This window comes from Perca fluviatilis, chromosome 13, assembly GCF_010015445.1.
Source record: "Perca fluviatilis chromosome 13, GENO_Pfluv_1.0, whole genome shotgun sequence".
In the NCBI taxonomy this organism is placed as follows: domain Eukaryota; kingdom Metazoa; phylum Chordata; class Actinopteri; order Perciformes; family Percidae; genus Perca; species Perca fluviatilis.
The window spans coordinates 37,177,550-37,203,517 of NC_053124.1; the positions used below are offsets into that span (position 1 = coordinate 37,177,550).

General features: G+C 40.4%; 1 protein-coding gene across 1 annotated transcript in view; it reads left to right on the plus strand.

Moving 5' to 3' along the window:
* LOC120570980 (zinc finger protein 260-like) overlaps positions 1-9,629 on the plus strand; it is a 35,147-nt gene extending 25,518 nt beyond the window's left edge. Inside the window, exons 4-5 of the mRNA XM_039819664.1 lie at positions 7,281-7,577; positions 8,050-9,629. Coding sequence (XP_039675598.1) covers positions 7,281-7,577; positions 8,050-9,281 — 1,529 coding nt within the window. The 3' untranslated portion in view covers positions 9,282-9,629. The remainder of the gene's footprint in view (positions 1-7,280; positions 7,578-8,049) is intronic.
* Positions 9,630-25,968: the final 16,339 nt, after the last annotated feature.

The following is a 25,968-nucleotide window of genomic DNA, read 5'->3' on the forward strand; positions in this document are numbered from 1 at the left end:
GCAACATGCACTCTACAATCACAGCTGATAGACGGCTTTTTGTACACGCTCTGAAACTGAGGTAAAAATATCACACTTTGTCTGTAGTCTACCTTTAGCTATCTATCGTAAATTGTAGGCTACTTTTAAAATGCCATATTTTCCCTCTGGGCTCACCGAAACGGAAATATTTTATAATATATTGTTAAATTTAAATAATTTTCAATTTTAAAAAAACTCCATGAAAGAGCCTTTCTTTGATGTCATTTTTCAGTTTTTCAAGAATCTGTTAGGAATCGGAATCGTAAAAATTCAAACGGTACCCAACCCTGTCTTCCCTTCCACCATGAACTTGTTGTCCATCCAGGTCAAAAGTGAAATTTAATTTCTTGTGCTTTTTTTCAGCATTTTTGGCTCTTTTGTTATGCTTTTGATACATTTTAAAACGTTTTGTTTTAAATTCATGGTCAATAAACCTAATTTTAAATTACATTATACCTATTTTTGAGTTAAATAGGCAGAAATTCTGACTAATAGTTAAGATGAAAGGATGTTGAGTGAATCACAGTCTGGTTTATGTCAACGTTTAGTCACAATACTGTTTATATCAAACTGGTTAGAACATTTTTACACCGGCCCAACCCTAGCATGAAACTGAGCAGAGCCTCATCCTCTCTAAATGGTGCAGCAAGTTGTTACCTTCCAGTCGGAGATTTTCTCAGACAGACAGACAGACACAGCTTTTACAGCCGGAGCACAGGGGAGGCATGAGGTTTTTTAAGGGTATCATTAAGATTTATATTAATAAATGTCTGTCTGTGTTTCAGATTTACCTCCAGACATTCTGGAAGTGATTGGTGAAGAGGAGCAGCAGGAGTTGGTGGTTAAAGAAGAGGTTCCCCCTGAGCAGCAGGAGTGTTGCTCCAGTGTGAAACAGGAGGAGCCAGAGCCGCCCCCACACATTAAAGAGGAACAGGAGGAACTGTGGAGCAGTCAGGAGGGAGAGCAGCTTCAAGGGCTGGAGGAGGCTGATATCACCAAGTTCCCATTCACTCCTGTCCCTGTGAAGAGTGAAGATGATGAAGAGGAAGTTCAGTCCTCACAGCTTCATCAGAGACAAACTCAACACATGGAAACAGAAAGTAATTGTGACGTTTTGAAGGAGAGCGGAGAAGCTCCGACAGGTTTGAGAAGTCATTTGACTGTGTGTTGATGTAATCACACAGCAAACGTTAAAGGCATACTATGCAACTTTTCCAGCTTCGGTCCCCCTACAGGTTGACTCATTGGATCTACAGCTCGCGAGCTGCAGTTCCTATGAGACAACCTGTAGGGAGACCGAAGCTGGAAAAGTTGCATAGTGTGCCTTTAACGCTTATAGACAAATAATCAGTGCAACTGTCTTCTTTTATCTGAGCCAGTGGAAGCATGTAGATGTTAAACAGAAGACGCCCCAGAATGGGGCCTTGGGGAACTCCACATTTCATATTTCTCCACTCAGATGTTTATCTGTAGACACAAAGTAGTCATTGTTCTTTAAGTATAATTCAGACTGGACTAAAAAATTTAATAATAATAAAATGAGCCTAAGGTATAATTGTCTTATACATACTGTTTATATGTATATACATATATGTCTTTACAGTACTCGGGCTGAAAATTAGAATGCAGAAACATGAAATACCAGTTTTACCACGTAAAAAAAACTTTATATTGTTGATGCTGTCCCTTTGTGTCTGTGTTAACGTCTCTCTCTGTGTTTCCTGTTTCCTGCAGATGTTGAGCAGCTGTTGGTGGTTAAAGAAGAGGTTCCCCATGAGCAGCAGGAGTGTAGCTCCAGTGTGGATCAGCAGGAGCCAGAGCCCCCCCCACACATTAAAGAGGAACAGGAGGAACTGTGTATCAGTCAGGAGGGAGAGCAGCTTCAAGGGCTGGAGGAGGCTGATATCAGCCAGTTCTCATTCACGCCTGTCCCTGTGAAGATTGAAGATGATGAAGAGAAAGGTAGGAACAACGTTAACAGGGTTTTTACACTATCTGAATGATGGCTTAACATTAAAAATTATACCCACAATTGAGCCTCTACATTTTAAATGTGTCTTTTAAGGTAATCTTTCACGCAAATTAATATTTATCTATTGGTAGTATTTATAGGCCACCCTCTTCACCTGTAGAGTCCTTTTAATTGCCTGGCCGCTACTATTTACGGTTAAAATGCTCACAGCTAAACGGTGTAAAAGTGTTTCTGTATTTCACTGGAGAGGATTCCAACAATAGTCTATAGCTGCCGTTGTCTGAAAAACAACACAGATGTTGCTGAAATTCGCCTCGCCAGCCTTGTGCTGCATTCAAAGTTGTTGTAAAATACCCTTTTCCCAACCAGTGGTTGTTTTTGTGGTTTAACAGGAATTTACTGGTGAAATAAGTTATTGTTATAAGTTATTGTTATTGCATTTTTTATAAATCATTAAAATTTTGACCCTGTGGCCTTAGCAATAAACAAGCGACTGTCGTTTTGGGCTCCTTTTGTATTTTTTAGATCAACTATCATATATATATATATATATATATATATATATATATATTTTTTTTTTTTACACTCCGTCGCAGCACCGGGCCCCTGTTAACTGCGTACCCTTCTCGCTCATGGTAGTAACTTTATAACACAACAATTAATAACCCACAACTAACTCTCTTAAAAGGATAAAACACCAAAGCATATAACAATTTGAGACTTAAACAGTTTCTAACACTAATAATTTTACATATACAAATGTAGCTACACCGCCGAATGGCATGCTGGGTAACATTACAGCTACTAGCCTAGCTAGCCAGGTAGCATAACAGTCTGTTAAGCTGGGAGAGGCTACGGTCGCTACTGCACAAGAACCTAGAAGAAAGTTAGCTAGAGGATGAAGAAAGACCGGAGATACACCAGAATAACGTGTGCTCAAGAGACGAGCCGTCTGTTGTTCCCAAGTTTTTTTTCTTTCTAACAAATCTGACATAATTTAGCCACGGTTGTTGGCCGTCGCTCTAACGTTACTCGGCCGTGCTAACGTTACTGCGCTAACGTTAAAGACCTTATGACGTTATGAACGCAATCCACCTCCGGTCCCGCTACAGACCGTTGAGAAAGACGGGTTCGGAGCAATGATTAAAAACTCTGGATTTAAGATGTCTCGCCTCGCTGAAATACGTCCGCCAACCTACTAACGTTATTCAAACAGCGAAGGAGGCTGACAGCGGAGCTACGTTCAGTCCCCCACTACAACCACACTACTACAACCTAACTTACCTGTGGCCAAGGTAGTGGTTATACAGTACTAGCTTACAACTATTTAGTTTTGAAAGGGAAACGGTGTTAAAGTTGTTTGTATGTGTAGGCTATTCATTCGATTTGAGTTTATTTTACTACTTTGCAGTTTGCACTATACAAATAGTTTAGCTTCTGTAACTGTGGAGCCAAGCAAACCCTTAATCAAAGCTTTTAGTAAACATGATGACATTAACATGTTTTTGTGATATGCTATGTACTCCTGACAGTAGAATAAGCCATTATAAACCTATATAAAGGTGGCCCATTATTATGTATTTAAATTTATTTTAAGAAGTTTGATTACATTATATTTTCGATTTGAATGCACAATTGTTTTTTAAATAAATAAATAAGAATTCAATAAATTACATCTATGTTATTTTGTCTTAGTTAGGAAAGTAATGTTTAGTTAGGAAGGTCTGGTGCCTTTAGTGTCTTCCACATGGTGGAAGGAAGGTATGATGTGGAAGGTATACAGTTTATTATTAATTCATTAACGGTATCGGATCGGTATCGGGTATCGACAGATACACAAAGCCCTGGCATCGGTATCGGGACTGAAAAAGTCGGATCGGTGCACCCCTACCTCGAACCCAAATTGGGAGCTGGTTCCACAGGAGCGGAGCCTGATAGCTGAAGGCTCTGGCCCCCAGTCTACTTTTAGAGACTCTAGGAACCACAAGTAGCTCTGAATTTTGGGAGCGCAGTGCTCTAGTGGAACAGTAAGGTACTAAAAGCTCTGCTAGGTATGATGGTGCTTGACCATTTAGAGCTTTGAAGGTCAGGAGGAGGATTTTAAATTCGATCCTAGATTTCACAGGAAGCCAGTGCAGAGAAGCTAATACAGGAGAAATATGATCTTTTCTCTTAGTTCTCGTCAGAACACGTGCTGCAGAATTCTGGATCAGCTGGAGAGTCTTAAGGGACTTATTTGAGCAACCTGATAGTAAGGAATTACAGTAGTCCAGCCTGGAAGTTACGAATGCATGGACTAGTCTTTCAGCGTTGTTTTGAGATAAGATGTTCCTAATTTTGGCAATGTTATGAAGATGGAAAAATGCTGTTCTTGAGGTTTGTTTTAAGTGGGTGTATCCTGATCAAAAATAACTCCTAGCTTTCTGACAGCAGTGGTGGAGGCCAGGGCAAAACCATCCAGAGTAGCTATATCCTTAGATAATGAAGTTTGGAGGTGCTTGGGTCCCATCACAATAACTTCAGTTTTGTTTGAGTTTAACATTAGGAAATTGTAGGTCATCCAGGATTTTATATCTTTAATGCACGCTTGAAGTTTAGCTAACTGACCGTTTTCGTCTGGCTTAATTGACGGATATAATTGGGTGTCGTCTGCGTAACAGTGAAAGTTAATTGAGTGTTTCCTAATAATATTGCCTAGAGGAAGCATATATAAGGAAAATAGAATTTGTCCAAGCACTGAGCCTTGAGGAACGCCATGGCTAACTTAAGCATACTTGGAGGGTTTATCGTTTATGTTAACAAATTGGGATCGCTCAGAGAAATAGGACTTAAACCAACTTAGTGCGATTCCTTTAATGCCAACTAAATGTTCCAATCTCTGTAACAGGATGGTATGGTCAATAGTGTCGAATGCAGCACTAAGATCTAGTAAAACAAGAATGGAAGTCCTTTGTCAGCAGCAGTTAAAAGGTCGTCAATAATTTTCACCAGTGCCGTCTCTGTGCTATGATGCATTCTAAATCCTACTGAAAGTCTTCAAATAGACTATTCCTATGTAGAAAGTCACACAATTGATTAGCGACTACCTTCTCAAGGATTTTGGAGAGAAAGGGAAGGTTAGATATAGGTCTATAGTTGGCTAAAGGTTTCTACACACCAACCAGACGGCCGACCCTCGGCAGAAAAGCCAGTCGAGATGATCAGTCTCCCCGTGTTGGTCCAAAAAGTGCCACAGAACACACCAAAAAGACGAGAGGAGACGTAATACATCTCTATAACAGCAGGCGGCGCTAATCTGTATTGTTGCCCAAGAAATGAAAACCGGCAGCTGATTGGACGAACGCTTCATATGGTTTTGTTTTCTCCAGACTGTCATGGCGGCCGTTCAGAATATGATCTCATATTGGACTAAAATAGTTCACCGAAACATGTTTCTGAAAAACATTTTAAGCGAGAAATAGGCGATGCAGTTGCTGAATCTGTCTTCATTTCAGCTCAACAAAGGTCAGTTTAAAAGATTTTTGTCAGATTTTGAGAGACTCTAGTCACCTCATTCCGCTCCCCATTTCCGGGTGAGTCCCGACTGCCCTGCCGGCGACTGAACATGTCAGGTCGACCAAAATGAAGGCCAACAGCCCCCCAGACTGACGACGGCACGGGACACACCGAACAGATTCGCATCACTGACCTCGCCAGACTGACTTCAGGATCGAGGATGGGTTTTTTCAGAATAGGTTTTATCACAGCTACTTTAAATGACTGCGGTACGTGACCTGTTAGTAAAGACATATTGATTGTGTCTAGTATTGTGGTGTTAACCACGGGTAGTGCTTCTTTAAGGAGTCTCGTTGGAATGGGGTCTAAGAGACAGGTAGTTGGCTTAGCTGAAGAGACCTTTAACCTTAGTTGTTGACGGTCTATAGGATAAAAGCCGCTTAAGTATGTATCAGGTCTTATTGTTCTCTCCAGCCCTCCTGCGCCGAATGGTTAGGCGTTAGAAGCTGTGGGCAAAAGGTGATGAATTTTATCTCTAATTGTTATATTTTTATCATTAAAGAAGGTCATGAAGTCATCAACATTACAGATGCATTGTTGCATTTCAATTGTTGCTTACAGTAACTTAGCCTACTTACCTAAGGGGCCTATTCGGTGTGGGTTTGGGATCCTTTACAATCCCGTAATTGTCTCCATCTGTTGAAAGCCCCACTGAAGTTGACTCGCATTTTCGCCTGTCATCACTTTCCCTTTTAGGTTTTAGTTGTTCTTCGTTTAATTTCCTTCTTTTCTGTGAGGGTCCTGCCCCAGTATCAGACATAACTACAGCGGATAACTTGTAAAATAACACTAAAATACGACCACGCCTAGCCTATAAAAATAAATCTTCTGCTACCTATCACCTGGCTGGATATGTTAACACTAGAGGTGTGAATCTTCACTGATCTCCCGATTCAATTTGCTTACGATTATCATGTCTTTGATTCGATATCACGATGCGTCAAATAATTTTTTCTATTAAAGCCATTTAGGATATTTAATTCATAGCTTATAAAGCTTCAAAAACCAAACATTCTGCAGTGCTCTAATAGTAAATAAATTGGATACATAAAACTATACAGCACTGAGCACATGGCACTTCCTGAATGTGCAAAACATACCAGAATATGTAAACAGAAATATTGTTAGGCCTACATTAAATTGTAAACATAAATAATCGATTATGAGCCTGCCGATTATCGATGCAGCATCGTCCATGTCCACGATTCGATGCATCGATTATTTGATTAATTTCAACACCTCTAGCTAACACAAGCTTTTCCGGTGTTACAAAAAAAATCTGTGACCCTTCAGAATATGTTACTGTTGCGCCGTCTACCCGCCATAAATCATTCTGTGACTACGCGGGAAAAATCAAACCCGAGCAACGGCACTAATAAAAACTACCTAAAAATAGCGTTCTTTTCACTGTTGGTCTCGTTTGCTGTTACAGCTCATTTAAGATCATAATATGAAAAATGACAGTCACAGAAACACTAAAAAGTTACATATAGTCAATTTAATTACCGACTGCACCACTTTGTGCTCAACAGCGCAGTTGCATTATTTCACCACAGGAGGGCCCTAGTATGTCAGTCAACAGATTTTCCAACAGTTTTCCAAGGCTGAAAAGGAAAACTAGTAGTGTAGATGTAACCTAAGTAACTGACTGAACAACCAGTATTTCTTTATAACAATCACAATCCAGGTGATAAGATACATTTCCACAACATTTCTCTGTATGTGTTTCCTGCAGATGTTGAGCAGCTGTTGGTGGTTAAAGAAGAGGTTCCCCCTGAGCAGCAGGAGTGTAGCTCCAGTGTGGACCAGCAGGAGCCAGAGCCCTCCCCAGACGTTAAAGAGGAACAGGAGGAACTGTGGAGCAGTCAGGAGGGAGAGCAGCTTCAAGGGCTGGAGGAGGCTGATATCACCAAGTTCCCATTCACTCCTGTCCCTGTGAAGAGTGAAGATGATGAAGAGAAAGCTCAGTCCTCACAGCTTCATCAGAGACAAACTCAGCACATGGAAACAGCAGCTGATGGAGAGGACTGTGGAGGACCAGAACCCGCCCCGAACCCACACCCCCCTTTTCAAACAAAAACTGGGGACCTTTTTAAAACAACACCCCTCCCGTTTTTTTTGTTAAAAAAAACCAAAAAACCCTCCTCTCTTTTTTTTTCTCTCTTTAATATTTTTTAATATATAAAAAAATTTTTATCTCCTCTTCCTCCTGTGAAAAATTTTTTACTTTCCACATCTCTTTTCTTTTTCTTTTTTTCCCCCCATTTTTTTTTTTTTTTTTGTTTGGGGACATCTGAAGAGACACATGAGAACTCACACAGGAGAAAAACCTTTCAGCTGTTCAGTTTGTAATAAATCTTTTAGAGAGAGTGGAGATTTACGGAAACACATTCGAATCCACACAGGAGAAAAACCTTTCAGCTGCAGTGTTTGTAACAAAAGATTTGCCCAGCAGTCTAATCTCAAAACACATAAATGTGTTGTTCCGATGGAAACAGAAGCTGATGGAGAGGACTGTGGAGGACCAGAACCAGTCAGGAACTCACATCCACTATTACAACCAGAGACTGAAGACCAGACTGGAGACTCTTCTGATCCTGAGACTGAAGACAGTGCTGATTGGAAGGAGACCAGAGAACCTCAGTCAGCTTTAAACTCTCTGAAACATGATTCAAGATGTAAGAAAACATTCAGCTGCTCTGAGTGTGGGAGGAGATTTGGGACCAAGCAACAGCTGAAGAGTCACATGAGAACTCATACAGGAGAAAAACCTTTCAGCTGCTCTGAGTGTGGGAAAAGATTTGGCCAGAGGGCAGATCTGAAGAGACACATGATAACTCATACAGGAGAAAAACCTTTCAGCTGCTCTAAGTGTGGGAAAAGATTTGGCCACAGGGCAGATCTGAAGAGACACATGATAACTCACACAGGAGAGAAACTTTTCAGCTGCTCAGTCTGTAAGAACTCTTTTACACATAGTGGAAGTTTAAAAAAACACATGAGAATCCACACAGGAGAAAAATATTTAAGCTGCTCTGAGTGTGGTAAAGCTTTCATTGATAGTGGAAAACTGAAGACACACATGTTAACTCACACAGGAGAAAAGCCTTTTAGTTGTTCAGTTTGTAAGAAATCTTTTACACAGAGAGGAAATTTACGGTCACACATGAGAATCCACACAGGAGAAAAACCTTTCAGCTGCTCAGTTTGTAAGAAATCTTTTACACATAGTGGAGATTTACAGAAACACATGAGAACCCACAGAGGAGAGAAACCTTTCAGCTGCTCTGAGTGTGGTAAAGCTTTCACTGAAAGTGGAACCCTGAAGATACACATGTTAACGCACACAGGAGAAAAGCCTTTTAGTTGTTCAGTTTGTAAGAAATCTTTTACACAGAGAGGAAATTTACGGTCACACATGAGAACTCACACAGGAGAAAAACCTTTCAGATGCTCAGTTTGTAAGAAATCTTTTACACAAAGTGATCATTTACGGTCACACATTAGCTATCACACGGGAGAAAGAAGATTCAGCTGCAGTGTTTGTAACAAAAGATTTGTGTGGCGTTCTGATGTCAAAACACATAAATGTGTTGGTCAGATGGAAACAGAAGCTGATGGAGAGGACTGTGGAGGACCAGAACCAGTCAGGAACTCACATCCACTTTTACAACCAAAGACTGAAGACCAGACTGGAGACTCTTCTGAACATGAGACTGGTGACATGGAATAACGTTTGTGCCTTCAAGTCCAAGTAAAACTTCTCAAGTATCAAACAAAAATCTTGGGCCCAATATTTTATAGGGCCCACACATATATTCACTTCTTTCTAAGATTCAAGATTGCAAGATTCACTATTAATCATGTATCAATATGGGAGTTTATTCAATACACATTGGGTTCATGTTTTAATTTTGTGTATCATGTTTAAGCACAATTTAGGCCCAGCAGTCTCTGAGAGGAGACTTTTCTCTCTCTGTGTCAGGGAGACAGGAAGTGCAGGTTGAAAGCTATCTTTAGTTTAAACAAGGGAGATGTGATGGAGGTAGCATAGGGAAGTTAGCCTAGCAAGGTGTTTCCTGTGAGGCGGAGGAGTTTTCTCTTTGAAGCAAAGCTGAGATGGACATATTATGATCTGTATAAAACTATAAAAACTCACTTGTGCATTGATATGGTCCAAGGTAATATGATCAGTGACACCAAAATGATTACGGTCTTTTGACACGTATAGTGTCTCCTATGCCACTAATTAGGCCATGGTAAAGCTAATAATGTAAAGAAATGTAATTTTTTGATATGAACGGTGTGGTACACCAGGACATGCTGAGTACCCTCCAGGATGAAATAAAGTGAAATCATTTCAAGTAAACCATCTGTTGACTAGCATGTACGTTAGTAGTTATTGTCTGGGTCACAACGACCTAGGTGTACTTAAGAAAAGGAAGATGAGAGGACTGCTAGAAGTAAAAATATCACCAGTTCAGGTCCATCTAAAGATGTAACAAACATGAGGTAACTGTGGGCGTGAATGTGTCCAACTGACACCGCCCAAAACGCTCTATGAGAAGAGAGTCATATGAAACTTGGATTTAGTTGTCTATTTAACTATCACCAGTGATCAGTTGATGTGTCTGAGGAAGCTTGGTTTGTTTGTTAAAATGTAACGAATAAATCTGCATTGAGTGACTATCAACAGTCTCTGGAGTCTTCATGGTGTCCTCGCATTGAAATAAAATGGATAGAAAGGCCTGTGGACTGTTTGCTGTGGTAATTTGATGGGTACACAACAAAATGGGGATTGTTAGTATTCCAGTGACAATATGCGTCAGTGGTGCCGTAAACCGTGGGTCAGCAAAACGCTAACGGTAGACCCAGCGGCGGTGGGTCAGCGGACCACTAACGTTGGTGGGCAGGCATGCATGCAACCTCTGTAATGGAAGATTTCAAATTGACCGGGAGAAGAAACTCCCGGTCAATTTTTGCAAACAGGAGAGCTGGTTTCACAGTCACAGTGAAGTGAAAACCGCCTCGAAAGGCTCAGGCAATGGGTATCATTTACACAGCAAATACAACAAACCCAAACAATCCCTCAACGTCCACAGTCGCACAAGAAAAAGACAGATGTGTTGCCTATCACGCCGGTCAGTGTATATTTTGGTCATTCGATTTTCATTTCATAAACTGGTATTAAAAAAACGAATGGTAATTTGATTTTAGTTTTAAAATACAAAATTTTAAATTGAATTACAAGGCATTTTTTTCCATTCCATTGTCAAAAGGGGATGGAAGAAATTTAAAATATGCTTTGATTTTCATTTTCTATTTCAAGTAAAAAAAAATAAAAATAAATCACTCAAATTACCCGACTGTAAAAGGGCTGTTTTTTCATATTCAGAGACCGGATGTTGTCATTTCCAATGCAACTGCGCCAGTGGAGGCTACCACTGCCAGTGTTGCTTTCAGCCCAGGCTAAAATGACTTTGGAAACCTATATTCTTGATAATGCTTGGAGGGACTTTTATTTCATAATGTCACACTTATTTATTACCCTCTCTCCCTGCCTCCCTCTGACTCTCTGTCTCTAGCCGCCGCAGACAACTTCGACCGAAGGGAGTCAACCCAGCTGAGGACTTGACTTTCAGTTCACGACTATAACATTACTGTTACATTAACGTTGCTGTTACAGCGCCAAAAACTGGTCCCAGCAAACTTTCTGTTGCTGCCGTTAAGCTTGCTGATCTGGCAGAAAGTCACCGGCAGTTCGGGATCAGTTCATGGGGATCAGACCTCCGGTGCTGGGTCTAATATTATAATGTTAGCTGCTGCCTCTGCAGCTAGCTAGACCTGGGTCCCCGGTGCTGACTGACCCTGGTCCGTCTGCAGAGCTGGCGTTACCGCTCTAGCTAAGCTGGGAATCGGACAAATCTGCTGCTCTCGTGTTTTATTCATATTTTCTTTTCTTTGCAGATAGTGATATGCTTTGATGCACTGATGTCAGGCAGGCTTGCTAGTTGCTTTTTAGAGCTTTCTCAGTTGTAACTGAGAGTGGGTCTGGGAAAGGTTAACGCTCATCACCCTGAGGCCATTTTTACATTTTCCTTGTCCGTCTGGTTTTATTTTCTAAAAAAGCTTGTAAAACATCACCCCTGTTGTCTACAGTACAATCAATGTACATCATTTTTTTCAGGAAAAACTGGGCTATTAGAATATTTGTGCTGTAGTGAGGTCATTTGAATGTAAAAAAAAAAACGGTATGACTTTAAAAACAAATAAATAAATAAAGCGGAAAATGAATCTCTCAGATATTTATTGATATCACACACAGAACAATAAAAGCTAAGCCAATCTCCTGTCTAAATCAGTTCTCATATGTCTTGGGTGTCAAACTGAAGAAATAAACATAACTTCTACAGTTGACAAAATATATATATTTTTTCACAAAAAAGTCCAGACGCTTTTGCCAATAATCAAAATAATGTCATATTTATTGATATCACACACACAGCAATGCTACACAAGCATTTTTGTTGTCTAAAACAGTTCTCCTATATATTTGGAGTCATCCAGTGCAAAAATAAACATAATGAACATTATAACTCATATAAATGACAAACTATTTACATTTCTTCAAAAAAGGCCCAAATGTCTAAACAGTGACGCCATTCTTCTCTGTAGAACGGTCATAGACCGGAATTATCTCTATTTTTCACTTTACTCTTTGTTCTCGCTCGGATTCCCTGGAGTGAACTCTCTTTTCCACTACATAGTCTTTGTGTGACGGACTTGCCTTCCCATTGATTGAAAAATGTCAACACACTCTCGCAAAGCATCATGGGAGATTTATACTAGACAGTAGCACGGAGCTACGGGCAGAAATGACCGAAAACGTGATAAATTATGGACATCAAGTGGATAAATCTTGGATGTAAGAGTTTGGATTTATTGCTGAACAACTCCAAAAAGATGCACAAGTTCCAGGCTGGATAGAAAACCTTCTGTAAAGGCTACAAAGACACCAAAGACACCCCCGTGATGGCTAACTCCTTAGCTTTTAGCAGGAAAAGTCGGTAAACAGCTACAAATTATGTGTTATGTTATCAAATTATCTAAATATTAATCGGACGTGACGTGTGACGTTGACAGTTCATTTCCAAAGGAGCTTCATCAACGGACGCCGCTCAAATGCCTACGGGCGCATTGGATAGTCCTTCGCCCAATCAGACCAACGATCCGGGTGACGCTGCGCTTCGGTAGCCGTCATGTTGAATGTAAACAAAAAGCTGTTCGCCATCGCTGCACTATCGTCGTCGTGTAAAAATGGTTGTGATTGGTGTAAAGCCCACCTCAGCGGTTTTGATTGGTGCCTCGGTTTTGAGGACATTGGAAATGGGTTTGAATGGGCTCTTCTCCAGACTGACTTGCAGAGCAAATTTCAAATTTGCCAGAAGTTCGTCAGGGTTTACCCAGGCTAAGTTGCTTTTAGTCTGAGCAAATAAATCGACTGAAATAAATAAAAGTACCCTAAAATAAATAAAAGTAAAACATATGTTCTATTGAACTATAATGACTAATGCATATGTTTATATACGGTGTACATCGTACTGATTCAAGATCAGTTTTCTAAGAACGAGTTGAGATTGAAAGAGTGGAATTAATTTGTAACTGATCGCCGGTCAGATTTGGTTGTATCAGCGAGTGAAAGTTTGGAAAAGGGAGAGAAAGAAGCGGCTGCTATAAAAAATGTCCCGCGAATAAATAGCTTTTTTAAAAGAGCTGGGAATGATGAAGAGGAGGATGTCGAGGAGCTAGCCAACGTTAGCTTGGAAGAATTGTGGACGAGTGGACGGAGAGACACAGAGAGAGAACCACAGAGGAGGCCTGAGGCTACACCTGAAAAACTCAAACACCGATCGCTAGCGGCAGCAGTGGGAGAAGGTAAAACTTCTCCCTCCCGCGCTACGCCCGAGGGGAGGATCGAGCCGAACGACAAAGAAGCTGGTTGACAGCAGAGACCTGTGGACATTTTAAACTCTCACTCCTGTTCTGTTGGACCCTTTTTAGCTTGATATTAGTTGGTTGTGCTTTAGTTTTTAAATCCTTTTTAAAGAGGATTTTTTATTGTTTTATTCTTTTAAAATAAATTTGTTATTCCTCAACTGGGCTTTACTCACTGTTTTAAATACACTTGTTTTACTGCTCTCCCCCGGTACAAAGTACCTGTTTTTAATATTTTATCTTAAATTGGAATTGTTGTAGTTTTATGAGGTCCTAGGCCTCAAGCAAATAAAACCTAGGTGGCGTTGTCGGCCCCCATACACAATCAATTTTATAGTTTATCCACGCGCTCACGCACCCCCCTTCTTACACAAGTGTACCGAGAAGAACTGATGCTGCCTTGAAGGCAAAGGGTGGTCACACCAAATATTGATTCGATTTAGATTTCTCTTCTGTTCCTTCACTGCATTTTGTTAATTGATGAAAATAAACTATTAACATTCATCCATTTTTGAAAGCATTCTTAGTTTACAGCATTTTTTCATACATACAGTATGTGTGTATATATATATATTGGTATTGTTGATGTTTTTTTGTTAGTTGTCTTGTCTGTTCATTTTGGGTTTTGTTTGTGGAAGTAAAAGCAACAATATTTAGTTTTGTGTGTTGCTTGTTATCAGTGCATTGACTGTTGAGTTACAGACGGCTGAAAAAAATAAACATTACAAAAATAAATAAATAAATAAATGTTCACCTTCAGACAAACAACAAAATCAGATGAAATTACACTGCAAGACCAAAACTTGTATCTTCTGACACATTAAAAGGAAAGGAAAACAAACTACCATCATCTTTAATGTTAATTGTTTTGTCAGAGCTCTGAAAATGTAATAAACTATTTGTCTTTCTTCTAAAGTGTGTTTCAATCATTTATATCCCTGCGTGTTTTTCAGAGGAAATCTGAACACTTCCGGACCTTTATTTTGAAGCTCAGCTACTAATCTGCACCGGAAGCTGTAGTCTTCACTGCGGCTAACTTGACACTTTGAACAAGATGGCGTCTAGCAGAAAGTAGTGTTAGCAGAGTGTCTTTGCTGTGTAGAGAAAGAGGTAAAATGTGTAAAGTCCAGATGCTGAGAGCGTTGGTGGAGCAGCGACTAACTGCGGCTGCTGAAGAGATATTTGGGCTGTTTGAAAGAACGATAGCAGAGTACGAGGAGGAACTTTGTCGTTCAAAAGAGGAGAACGAGCGACAACGGGAGCTACTGGACGCTGTTTACAACCCTCAGCTTCGGCTACACAGAGCAGGTTTGGTCATTAAACCTTCAGCTGATCTTTCTCTCCTTCCTGGGATCTCTTCTCTCAGCAACGATTTGACGATAGGACGTATGGAAATAAGCGTTTGTTCATAAGATCTATTGTAATCTTCGCTCTTTAACAGGCCTTCGCCAAACCCACCAGACTCCATGTAAATAATCAGGACTTTTATCATCGTAAAACACACTGTATTCAAAGTGGACAGAAACACAATAAAACTATCAAAAGCCGTCTTGGTTCATCTTTCCACTGTTCCAACAATCACCACTCTGGTTTGGTTGAAATTAACCCTTAATTCACCCATTTACATGTGGAGATATGCTGGTTAAAAGTCCTGATTATTTACATGGAGTCTGGTGATGGTGATTTCAGGGCAGTTTGCTTTTAGATAAACAAAGGTCTCTGTGTGTGCACGTGTGTCCCTGTGTGGAAATTTGTGTGTGTGTGTGTGTGAGTGTGTGTGTGTGTGTGTGTGTCTAAAACAAAAACAAATACAAGATACAAAAACATAATGACAATTCAAGTCATCTTAACCGGTATTTAGACGTGGTCGTATTTAAAAATCTCCAGTTAGCTTGTAGCACTGACTTCATGTAGGGCCCCATGGAGTCTTCTAGCTTTTTTAGAGTCTCATTTTCACACTGGCCACCGAGCTAGACAACTTTTCTGGGGGAAATCCTGCAATCTCTAAGCGTTAGCTAACATTAACTTCTGTCTGTGTTTCAGATTTGCCTGCAGACGACAAAAGCCAGATTGTTATTAAAGAGGGGTGTGTGTGTGTGTGTGTGTGTGTGTGTGTGTGTGTGTGTGTGTGTGTGTGTGAGAGAGTGTCTCTGTCTCTCTGTGTGTGTGTGTGTGTGTGTGTGTGTGTGTGTGTGTGTGTGTGTGTGTGTGTGTGTGTGTGTGTGAGAGTGTCTCTGCTCTCTGTATGTGTCTCTGTGTGTGTGTGTGTGTGTGTGTGTGTGTGTGTGTGTGTGTGTGTGTGTGTGTGTGTGTGTGTGTGTGTGTGCTGAGCCCCAGTTAGCGCTGCAACAATGCTAATCGGGAAAATAGATAACGTCTTTGTCGGGACTGTGCATGATCTGGCCATGAGGAAAGACATTTGTACGTTGCCATAGTAATCCACTGAGTAAATGTTTGTACCAAAATGGTTCTGTTGTTCAGCCTTCATTCTGGTAAAGCTGCAGCTAAAATTTAATCAAATCGAGGATTTGGAGAATCATGACACCCCTACAGTAGAGTGATGGCATGCCATTTTATTTACCACATTAACAGCACACTGCCGTCCACATAGCCCCCAATGCTAACGTTAGCACAAGTTTGGCTCGCTGCTAACCATAGTGAACAAACTGCAGCGCGGGGGGGGCTAACTATTGTAGCAGGGCACTTAAACAAGGCGTCTTTAAAGTCTGTACTCCCCAGCTTTTTCCAGCATGTAGATTGTGTTACTAGAGGGAAGAACACACTAGACCATGTATACTCTAACATCAAGAAAGCACACAGAACTGCTCCTCTCCCTCACCTGGGCCAGTCAGGTCACATCCAACTACTACTGGTCCCAGCATGCATCAGTCAGGTCACATCCAACTACTCCTGGTCCCAGCATGCATCAGTCAGATCACATCCAACTACTCCTGGTCCCAGCATGCATCAGTCAGATCACATCCAACGACTCCTGATCCCAGCATGCATCAGTCAGGTCACATCCAACTACTCCTGGTCCCAGCATACATCAGTCAGATCACATCCAACTACTCAAGATCCCAGCATGCATCAGTCAGATCACATCCAACTACTACTGGTCCCAGCATGCATCAGTCAGGTCACATCCAACTACTCCTGATCCCAGCATACATCAGTCAGATCACATCCAACTACTCAAGATCCCAGCATATAACCCAGAAAAAAAGGACTATACAGCCAAGTAGTAGGACTGTTAAAATCTGGCCTGACACTGCCCTGTCCCAGCTGCAGGACTGCTTCCAATAAGGACATGGTTGTGTGCAATATGTTACAGAACAGAGCCCTTTGTTTATTATTATGATTTCATCTTGCTTGTATGCTGCACAATTTACATTACAGCAGAGGTGTACAACTGAATGTGTACTCAGAGTTCAATGTTCCTACACTAGTTCAATTAGTATTAGTATTTTGTATGTCTTTGAATTGGTTTTAACTTGAATACTTACATTTTAAAGAAAATAAATAAGAACTGTTTTCATTAAACATTGTGCCCATTATTATCATCAGTGATTAAGTAACTCAATTCAATTTTATTTATAGTATCAAATCATAACAAGAGTTTACACTTTACAGATAGAGTAGGTCTAGACCACACTCTAATAATTTACAAAGCCCCAACAATTGTTCTTTTCTGTGATGGTCCTGCCCCAGTGTCAGCCATAACTACAGCAGATAACTTCTAAAAATAACATTAAAATACAACCTAGCCTATAAAAATAAATCCTCTGCTACCTTCCACCTGTCTGGATACACGGACTCAGGCTTTTCCGTTGTTACAAAAAAATCTGTGACAGAATATGTTACTGTTGCGCCGTCTACCCGCCATAAATCATTCGGTGACTACGTGGGAGAAATCAAATCCGAGCAACGGCACTAATAAAAACTACCTAAAAATAGCGTTCTTTTCACGGTTAGTCTTGTTTGCCTTTACAGCTCATTTAAGATCACAGAAGCAATTATAGAAACACTAAAAAGTTACGTATAGTCACTTAAATTAGCGACTGCGCCACTTTGTGCTCAACAGCGCAGTTGCATTATTTCACCACAAGAGGGCCCAAATTTGTCAGTCAACAGCCTTTTCAACAGTTTTCCAAGGCTGGAAAAGAAGACTAGTAGTGTAGATGTAACCTAAGTAACTGACTGAACAACCAGTATTTCTTTATAACAATTACACTCCAGGTGATAAGATACAGTTCCACAATATTTCTCTGTATGTGTTTCCTGCAGATGTTGAGCAGCTGTTGGTGGTTAAAGAAGAGGTTCCCCCTGAGCAGCAGGAGTGTAGCTCCAGTGTGGACCAGCAGGAGCCAGAGCCCCCCCCACACATTAAAGAGGAACAGGAGGAACTGTGGAGCAGTCAGGAGGGAGAGCAGCTTCAAGGGCTGGAGGAGGCTGATATCACCAAGTTCCCATTCACTCCTGTCCCTGTGAAGAGTGAAGATGATGAAGAGGAAGCTCAGTCCTCACAGCTTCATCAGAGACAAACTCAACACATGGAAACAGAAGCTGATGGAGAGGACTGTGGAGGACCAGAACCAGCCCGGAACTCACATCCACTATTACAACTAGAAACTAAATACCAGACTGGAGACTCTTCTGATCCTGAGACTGGTGACAGTGCTGATTGGAAGGAGACCAGAGAACCTCAGTCAGCTTTAAACTCTCTGAAACATGATTCAAGATGTAACAAAACATTTAGCTGCTCTGAGTGTGGGAGAAGATTTTCGCAGAAGAGATGTTTGAGTCAACACATGGCAATCCACACAGAGGAGAAAACATTCAGTTGCAGTGTTTGTGACAAAAGATTTGGCCGCAAGTCAAATCTGGAGAACCACATGAGAACTCACACAGGTGAAAGACCTTTTAGCTGCTCTGAGTGTGGTAAAGCTTTTACTGAAGGGGGACACCTGAAGAGACACATGATGACTCACACAGGAGAAAAACCTTTTAGCTGCTCTGAGTGTGGTAAAGCTTTTACTGAAAGTGGAAACCTGAAGAACCACATGATAACTCACACAGGAGAGAAAAGATTCAGCTGCAGTGTTTGTAACAAAAGATTTGCCTGGCGTTCTTATTTCAAAACACATAAATGTGTTGGTCAGATGGAAACAGAAGCTGATGGAGAGGACTGTTGAAGACCAGAACCAGCCAGGAAATCACATTCACTTTAACAACCAGAGACTGAAGACCAGACCGGAGACTCTTCTGATCCTGAGACAGGTGACATGGAATAACGTTTGTGCCTTTAAGTCCAAGCAAAACTTCTCAAGTATCCAACAAAAATCTTTATGTATCAACATCTAGATAGAAGAAATTATATTGTGTGGTAGGAAAAACAACGCTTTTCTTTCTTTCTTTTTTTAAATATGTTTTTTCACAGGAAATGTCAGTACAAACGTAAGTGCTTATTTATAATTTTTTCTGTGGCAAAAAGTGCTATAATTTACTCAGGCTAATGCATCTCTCCAGAAATCATCACCTATAACTCTGCCAAGTTCACATTCCCAATCTCCTTTTGATTTTGGCAAAAGTCGTCTCTGTGAGTTGAGAAAGCAAGGTGTACATTTTTGAGAGGAGGCCTTTCTGATTTGTGGAAATGTCCAAGATTGAGTCGATTACTGAATTAGGAGGGGCATCGGGGTAGGATGGGTTTTTAAGCTTCGCAAAGTTATGCACCTGGAAGTATCGAAATAGATGTGATTTTGGTAGATTACATTTTTCACAGAGGTCACCAAAGCTGCAGAACACATTGTCAATATAGAGATCGCTCAGTTTAACAAGGCCGGACCTCTGCCACAAGGAGAAGGCCATGTCAGTGCCAGTGGGGGGAAAGAGATGGTTGTTGTGGATAGGGCTGTGGCTATTCTGCTCTCTGAGTCCAAAAGTAAGTCTAAATTGAGACCAGATTCTTAAAGTTGAAATAACCACTGGGTTATGAGAAAATTTGGCTGGTTGGATGGGGATACTAGATGAGAGCAGAGCCAAAAATGAAGTAGCAGGACAAGATTTAGCCTAAAACTCACACAAACTCAGTTTTGGCTCCTTGATCCGTAGAGTCATTTTGTGTCTATTAGCTGCACAATAGTACATTTTTAGATTAGGAAGACCCAATCCACCTATTAATCTACATGTCTTTTAAATATTCTCTTCTGATCCTGGGGGTTCTGGCTTTCCATATGAAAGAGGAAATAAGATTGTTTATCGCACGGACAAAAGAATCGGGTAAAAAGAGTGGCAGACTTTGGAAGAGGTACAAAAAGCGTGGAGGCACATTCATCTTAATGCAATTTACTCTACCTGCAGTGGATATATGCATGATATTCCATCTCTCAAGGTCCGCTTTAAGCTTATCAATTAAGAGTGCGAAGTTTTTGCCGATTATTTTACCTAAATACTTAAAGTTGTTTCTAGATGTTTTAAAGGGGAGAAGCCTGTCATGTATCTGAAGGGCTACATTATTTATAGGGAAACTTTTTGAGAAGTTCAGTTCGTAACCTGAAAAAGTTCCAAACATGTTTCATATTTCAGTTATTCGTGGTATGGTTGATACTGGGACGGAAACAAACAATAATAAATTGTCCGCGTATAGCAAAAGGTGATGTTGTGTATCAAATCTAAGAATTCCATGATTAAAGTTGGCAGATTAGATTAGTACACTCTTATTTTAAATATTGTATTAAATATTGTTTTGTCTTGTAATGTCTGTCATATAATCAATTATATTCAAGAAATACAAATGTAACCGCCCAATACTTTTATAGGACACACATATTTAGTTATTTCTAAGTAACTTATGTTTAACAAGATTCACTATTAATCATGTATCAATATGGGAGTTTATTCAATACACAAATTTTAATTGTGGCTAGGGCTGCAACAATGAATCGATAAAATTTGATTATTAAAAGAGTTGGCAACGAATTTCATTATCGATTCGTTGTGTTGTGCGACGATTACGCCACTCGATAAGTCACAGAGATGTTTGAGTAAAAAAAAGAGCGGAGGTAGAGGAAAGATCATCGGAGGTAGACCCGTAACGTTGTTCTGAAACACATGGCGGAGCCAGAGAAATCAGTATGGAATTAAAATAGCCCCCCCACATCATCACATACCCTTCACCATACCCCCACATCATCACATACCCTTCACCATACCCCCCACATCATCACATACCCTTCACCATACCCCCACATCATCACATACCCTTCACCACATCATCACATACCCTTCACCATACCCCCCCACATCATCACATACCCTTCACCATACCTAGAGACTGGCATTGGGTACTTTCCATAAAATCATCTCTCAATGCAAATCAAACCAGCTATTAGGCTAACTGACATAAAACCATGCCGATCTCTAGGTATGGTGAAGGGTATGTGATGATGGGGGGGTATGGTGAAGGGTATGTGTGAATGAGGGGGTGAAGGGTATGTGATGATGGGGGGTATGGTGAAGGGTATGTGATGATGGGGGGGGTATGTGATGAGGGGGGCTATTTTAATTCCAAAGGCCAAGGGAACTTTATCAGGATGCATAGTATCCTGGATCCATGAAATAACTGGCCTTTATAATAAACATCTGCCTGCCTCTATGGGAATTTAACATAGGGGGTGGACTGACTTTAGTGTCCAGTGGTTTAGACATTAATGGCTGTGTGTTGAGTTACTTTGAGGGGACAGCACATTTACACTGTTATACAAGCTGTACACTTCATACTTTACATTGTAGCAAAGTGTAATTTCTTTCTGTGTTCCCATTAAAAGATATAATGTAATATTTACTAAAATGTGAGGGGTGTACTCACTTTTGTGAGATACTGTAGGTACCTGTCTAATGTAAATGAGAGCATGTTTTGTGTTGCATGAGAATATGTGTTGAGCAATGCTTATTTTCTGTGTTTTGTGTTGTCTTTGTAAAGCTGGGGAACGGACAGAGTCCAAAACAAATGTCCCTTCGGGGACAATAAAGTATATCTTATCGCTAACGTTAGACCCAGAGGCAGTGGCTCAGCAGACCGCTAACGTTAGACCCAGAGGCAGTGGCTCAGCAGACCGCTAACGTTAGACCCAGAGGCAGTGGCTCAGCAGACCGCTAACGTTAGACCCAGTGGGCAGTGGCTCAGCAGACCGCTAACGTTAGACCCAGAGGCAGTGGCTCAGCAGACCGCTAACGTTAGACCCAGAGGCAGTGGCTCAGCAGACCGCTAACGTTAGACCCAGAGGGCAGTGGCTCAGCAGACCGCTAACGTTAGACCCAGAGGGCAGTGGCTCAGCAGACCGCTAACGTTAGACCCAGAGGCAGTGGCTCAGCAGACCGCTAACGTTAGACCCAGAGGGCAGTGGCTCAGCAGACCGCTAACGTTAGACCCAGAGGGCAGTGGCTCAGCAGACCGCTAACGTTAGACCCAGTGGGCAGGCAATTTGCGCTTTTGAAACCAAAATGGGTAACCTACGTGATTTGTGCAGATCCGATGAGAAAAATGTTGGGGGGGAGGGGGTCGAGACTAAAGAGCATTAAAGCTGTTCTTCTCAAGTCCCAGGAACATTAAATGTCCAAAATCAGGGTGCAACGTTTGTCAAAAAGGAGGTAGGGAGAGTTAATATTATATAATATAACTTATTCTCCACCATGGCAAGTTGTCTGTTTAACTTCAGACAGTGAGCTGAATTACTTTTACTCTTTTGCCCAAGTAAAGTATATTTGTAATTTATTTTCACCATATGACCTGTCCGGTATCATCCAGTGGAAACTATTTTAATTCAATAGCTGGGAATTAGAGCGCTGCACGGGCCAAAAACTCCAGCCCTAACCGTGGTGTTCAAGCCCTACCCGACCCCAGCCCGACAACGCCTGCAATATTTTCAGCCCGAACCCGACCCGACCGTAGACCAACATCAATCACTTTTAAGCTCTCTCTGACGCGCGCGCTCTTTGATGCGCTCTCTCTCTGTTACACACACAAACACACACATGTAACACGCTACTAAGATGGGCACAATGAGGAGAGAAGCTAAAATAAGCCGGAGTCTGACCCAAGCCCGGTCTGTAAAAAATAAATAAAATAAAAATGTCCCGAGCCCAGCCCGAAAGGGCTTAGCCTGTCGGGCCCCAACGGGCTTGCAGGGCTCTACTGGGAATTACTGGAATTGTTGAGTCTTTGTAAATTATAGAGTGTGGTCTAGACCTACTCTATCTGTAAAGTGTCTCGAGATAACTCTTTTTATGATTTGATACTATAAATAAAATTGAATTGAATTAATTTATTTGATCTGCTGCACTTTGGACTAATAGACTGAGAATAAAAATGATGTCTAATGGATGTTTGTTAGGTTAAAGTGATACTTTTGACTCAAGCTGTCTCACAGAACGGTCTAATAACGTGAGAATAAAATGCTTTCCTTCAGAATGAGATTTTCATCATTTCATTCAGTGATTAATGTTGGTCTACGGTCGGGCCGGGTTCGGGCTGAAAAAAATCGCAGGCGTTGTCGGGCCAGGGCCGGGTTAGGGCTGGAGTTTTGGGCCCGTGCAGGGCTCTATACTATACAAAAATGTGTTTATGGTTAAATCGCTTACAAGAACACAACATTGTTTACAAGAGCACAGATTCTACATAGATCTAGCCTCTTAATTTAGCTCTCAAAGTTCACCAGACTGATGCGTTACACTTGAAAATATACAAAATCTTCTTCCAGGGAGCATACATTTAGATAATATTGAAATAGAAAGAGTATGTGAAAACAGATTTCTGGGGGTTGTCGTAGATCACAAAATATGCTGGAAACCACATGTTAATCATATTAAAACTAAAATCAAAGTCCATAGCAATTCTGAACAAAACAAAAAAAGATATTCTTAAAACAAATTCATTACATTTATTATATCAATCTCTCGTACTGCCATATGTAACTTATGGTGTGGAAGTTTGGGGGAAAACATAAAATAGGGCTGTCGATAAACGATAAATTCTTTCGTAATCGCGTTTAATCGCTGAATTTCTATAGTTAATCGCGATTAATCGCATGTTTTATCACATGATTAAAATTCTAATATTTTGCATTTCAGAACTGTTTTTAAAGCTACACTGTATAAGAATTTCTCCCAACTAGCTGTGAAATTGTATATGACAACCACCTTTCTAGCCCTTCCCATTCCGAACGTGTTTTAACTCCTACGGTGTCCAAACCCAAAAATTAGCTCTTAGTATCTCCATCGTTTACACGCAGCTGTTCCAGCCACTCTTGTTGCTTTGGCTGTCGCGTTGTCGTTTTAATTCTCTTTTTCGCTTCCCTGGCGAGTAACGTGGTGAGTGGTGGTGATGGCGCAGTGGATATGACACATGCCTTTGGTGTGGGAGACCTGGGTGTGGCAAAGGGTCAAAATTGTAGCCGAGGCCATAGAGTCTAGCGATTTTAGAACAGATATCTTTTTTAATAAAATCACAAATCCAATTTTCTTACTTCAAAAGAGAGCAATCAGAATCACAAATGTGGCAAATTATCGTGAACCGACAAATCAGTTATTTATAAACTTAAAGTATGTAATAGAATGTTTGCAGACTGTATCCAGAGGCTGTTTCAAATAAGAGAATGACAATATGAACTGAGGAGAAGCTGTATTTTCACTAAACCAAATAGAACAAATTTAAAACAAAGATGTGTTTCAGTGTATGGAGTTAAACTTTGGAATGAATTAGAAATTGACATGAAAATGTGTACCACAATCGACCGATTAAAAAAATTATTTAAACATAAGTTGAATAACAAATATAAAACAGAAGTGTGAATACCAAAAGGTACACAAAATGTATGGTATTTTTTGTGTTGTACTGGGTTATATAGTGTATACTTAGTTTCTGTAACTTTCATCTTCGTATGAAAGAATATAATTCATGCAAAAAGGTTAGGTGTAATAAGCTCAGACTTCTGCCTACACCTTTTTGGTCCTGTTTGTTTCTTGTATATATATGTAACAGGGTTTATATATTATGTCATTCCACTTGCCATTATTGTTATTTAATATCAATGTAGAATTATTGCCCTCTCTCTGCAGTAGTTAAATGCGACTGGTTGTTGTGTGAGAGATGTGCCCAAGGTGAGTTGCCGAGTGCAGCACGGAGTACAAATATTGTGTATTTATGTCCTTATATTCATTGTATGAACATATGTGCACTGTGATTTATGAACATATTAATAATAAGAGTTAGAAGTGGATTGTTGTACCTTTTCAAGTGCCAGAATGTTAAAATAGCGGCACAATGTACTTTCTAGCTAGCCTTTGTGCTAAAATAACATGCTATTCTTTTGTAGTGTGCTGCGTGTAAGTTACTGTGAGCCAGCTGTATGACTGACCAGTACATAATCTGTTCCTATTCAGATAATAAACGGGCCCATTGCAGCGTAAAGATCAACTAGTCTCCCGCTCGTCATTCGTCATTCTACACACAACGCAGTGTCGAGGGGTTGCTCAAACCAGCCATTCATTGAAGTGCGACTGAGCGTGGTTACAAATATATACAGTACTGTGCAAAAGTCTTAGGCAGGTGTGGAAAAAAATGCTGTAAACTAAGAATGCTTTCAATATTTCAATATTCAATATCACACATCAATATTTGGTGTTTCCAACCTTTGCATTCAAACCAGCATCAATTCTTATAGGTACTTGCAAAAAGTCAGGGATTTTGTAGGATTGTAGTCAGGTGTATGATCAACCAATTATAGTATATAGGTAGTTATAATGCATCAGCAAGGTCTCTCCCAGACCTCCCAACTTTGTGCAAGTGTACCTACAAGAATTGATGCTGTCTTGAAGGCAAAGCGTGGTCACACCAAATATTGATTTGATTTAGATTTCTCTTCTGTTCATTCACTGCATTTTGTTAATTGGTGAAAATAAACTATTAACACTTCCATTTTTGAAAGTATTCTTAGTTTACAGCATTTTTCATACATACAGTATATATATATATATATGTTCACCTTCAGACAAACAACAAAATCAGATGAAATTACACTGCAAGACAAAAACTTGTATCTTCTGACACATTAAAAGGAAAGGAAAACCAACTACCATCATCTTTAATTTGGTTCTTTGTTTTCTCAGAGCTCTGAAAATGTAATAAACTGTTTGTCTTTCTTCAACAGTGTGTTTCAATCATTTATATTCCTGCGTGTTTTTCAGAGGAAATCTCGAACACTTCCGGACTTTTATTTTGAATCTCAGCTACTGATGTGTCCCGGAAGCTGTAGTCTTCACTGCGGCTAACTTCCAGCTAACTTCACACTTTGAACAAGATGGCGTCTAGCAGAAAGGAGTGTTAGCAGAGTGTCTTTGCTGTGTAGAGAAAGAGGTAAAATGTG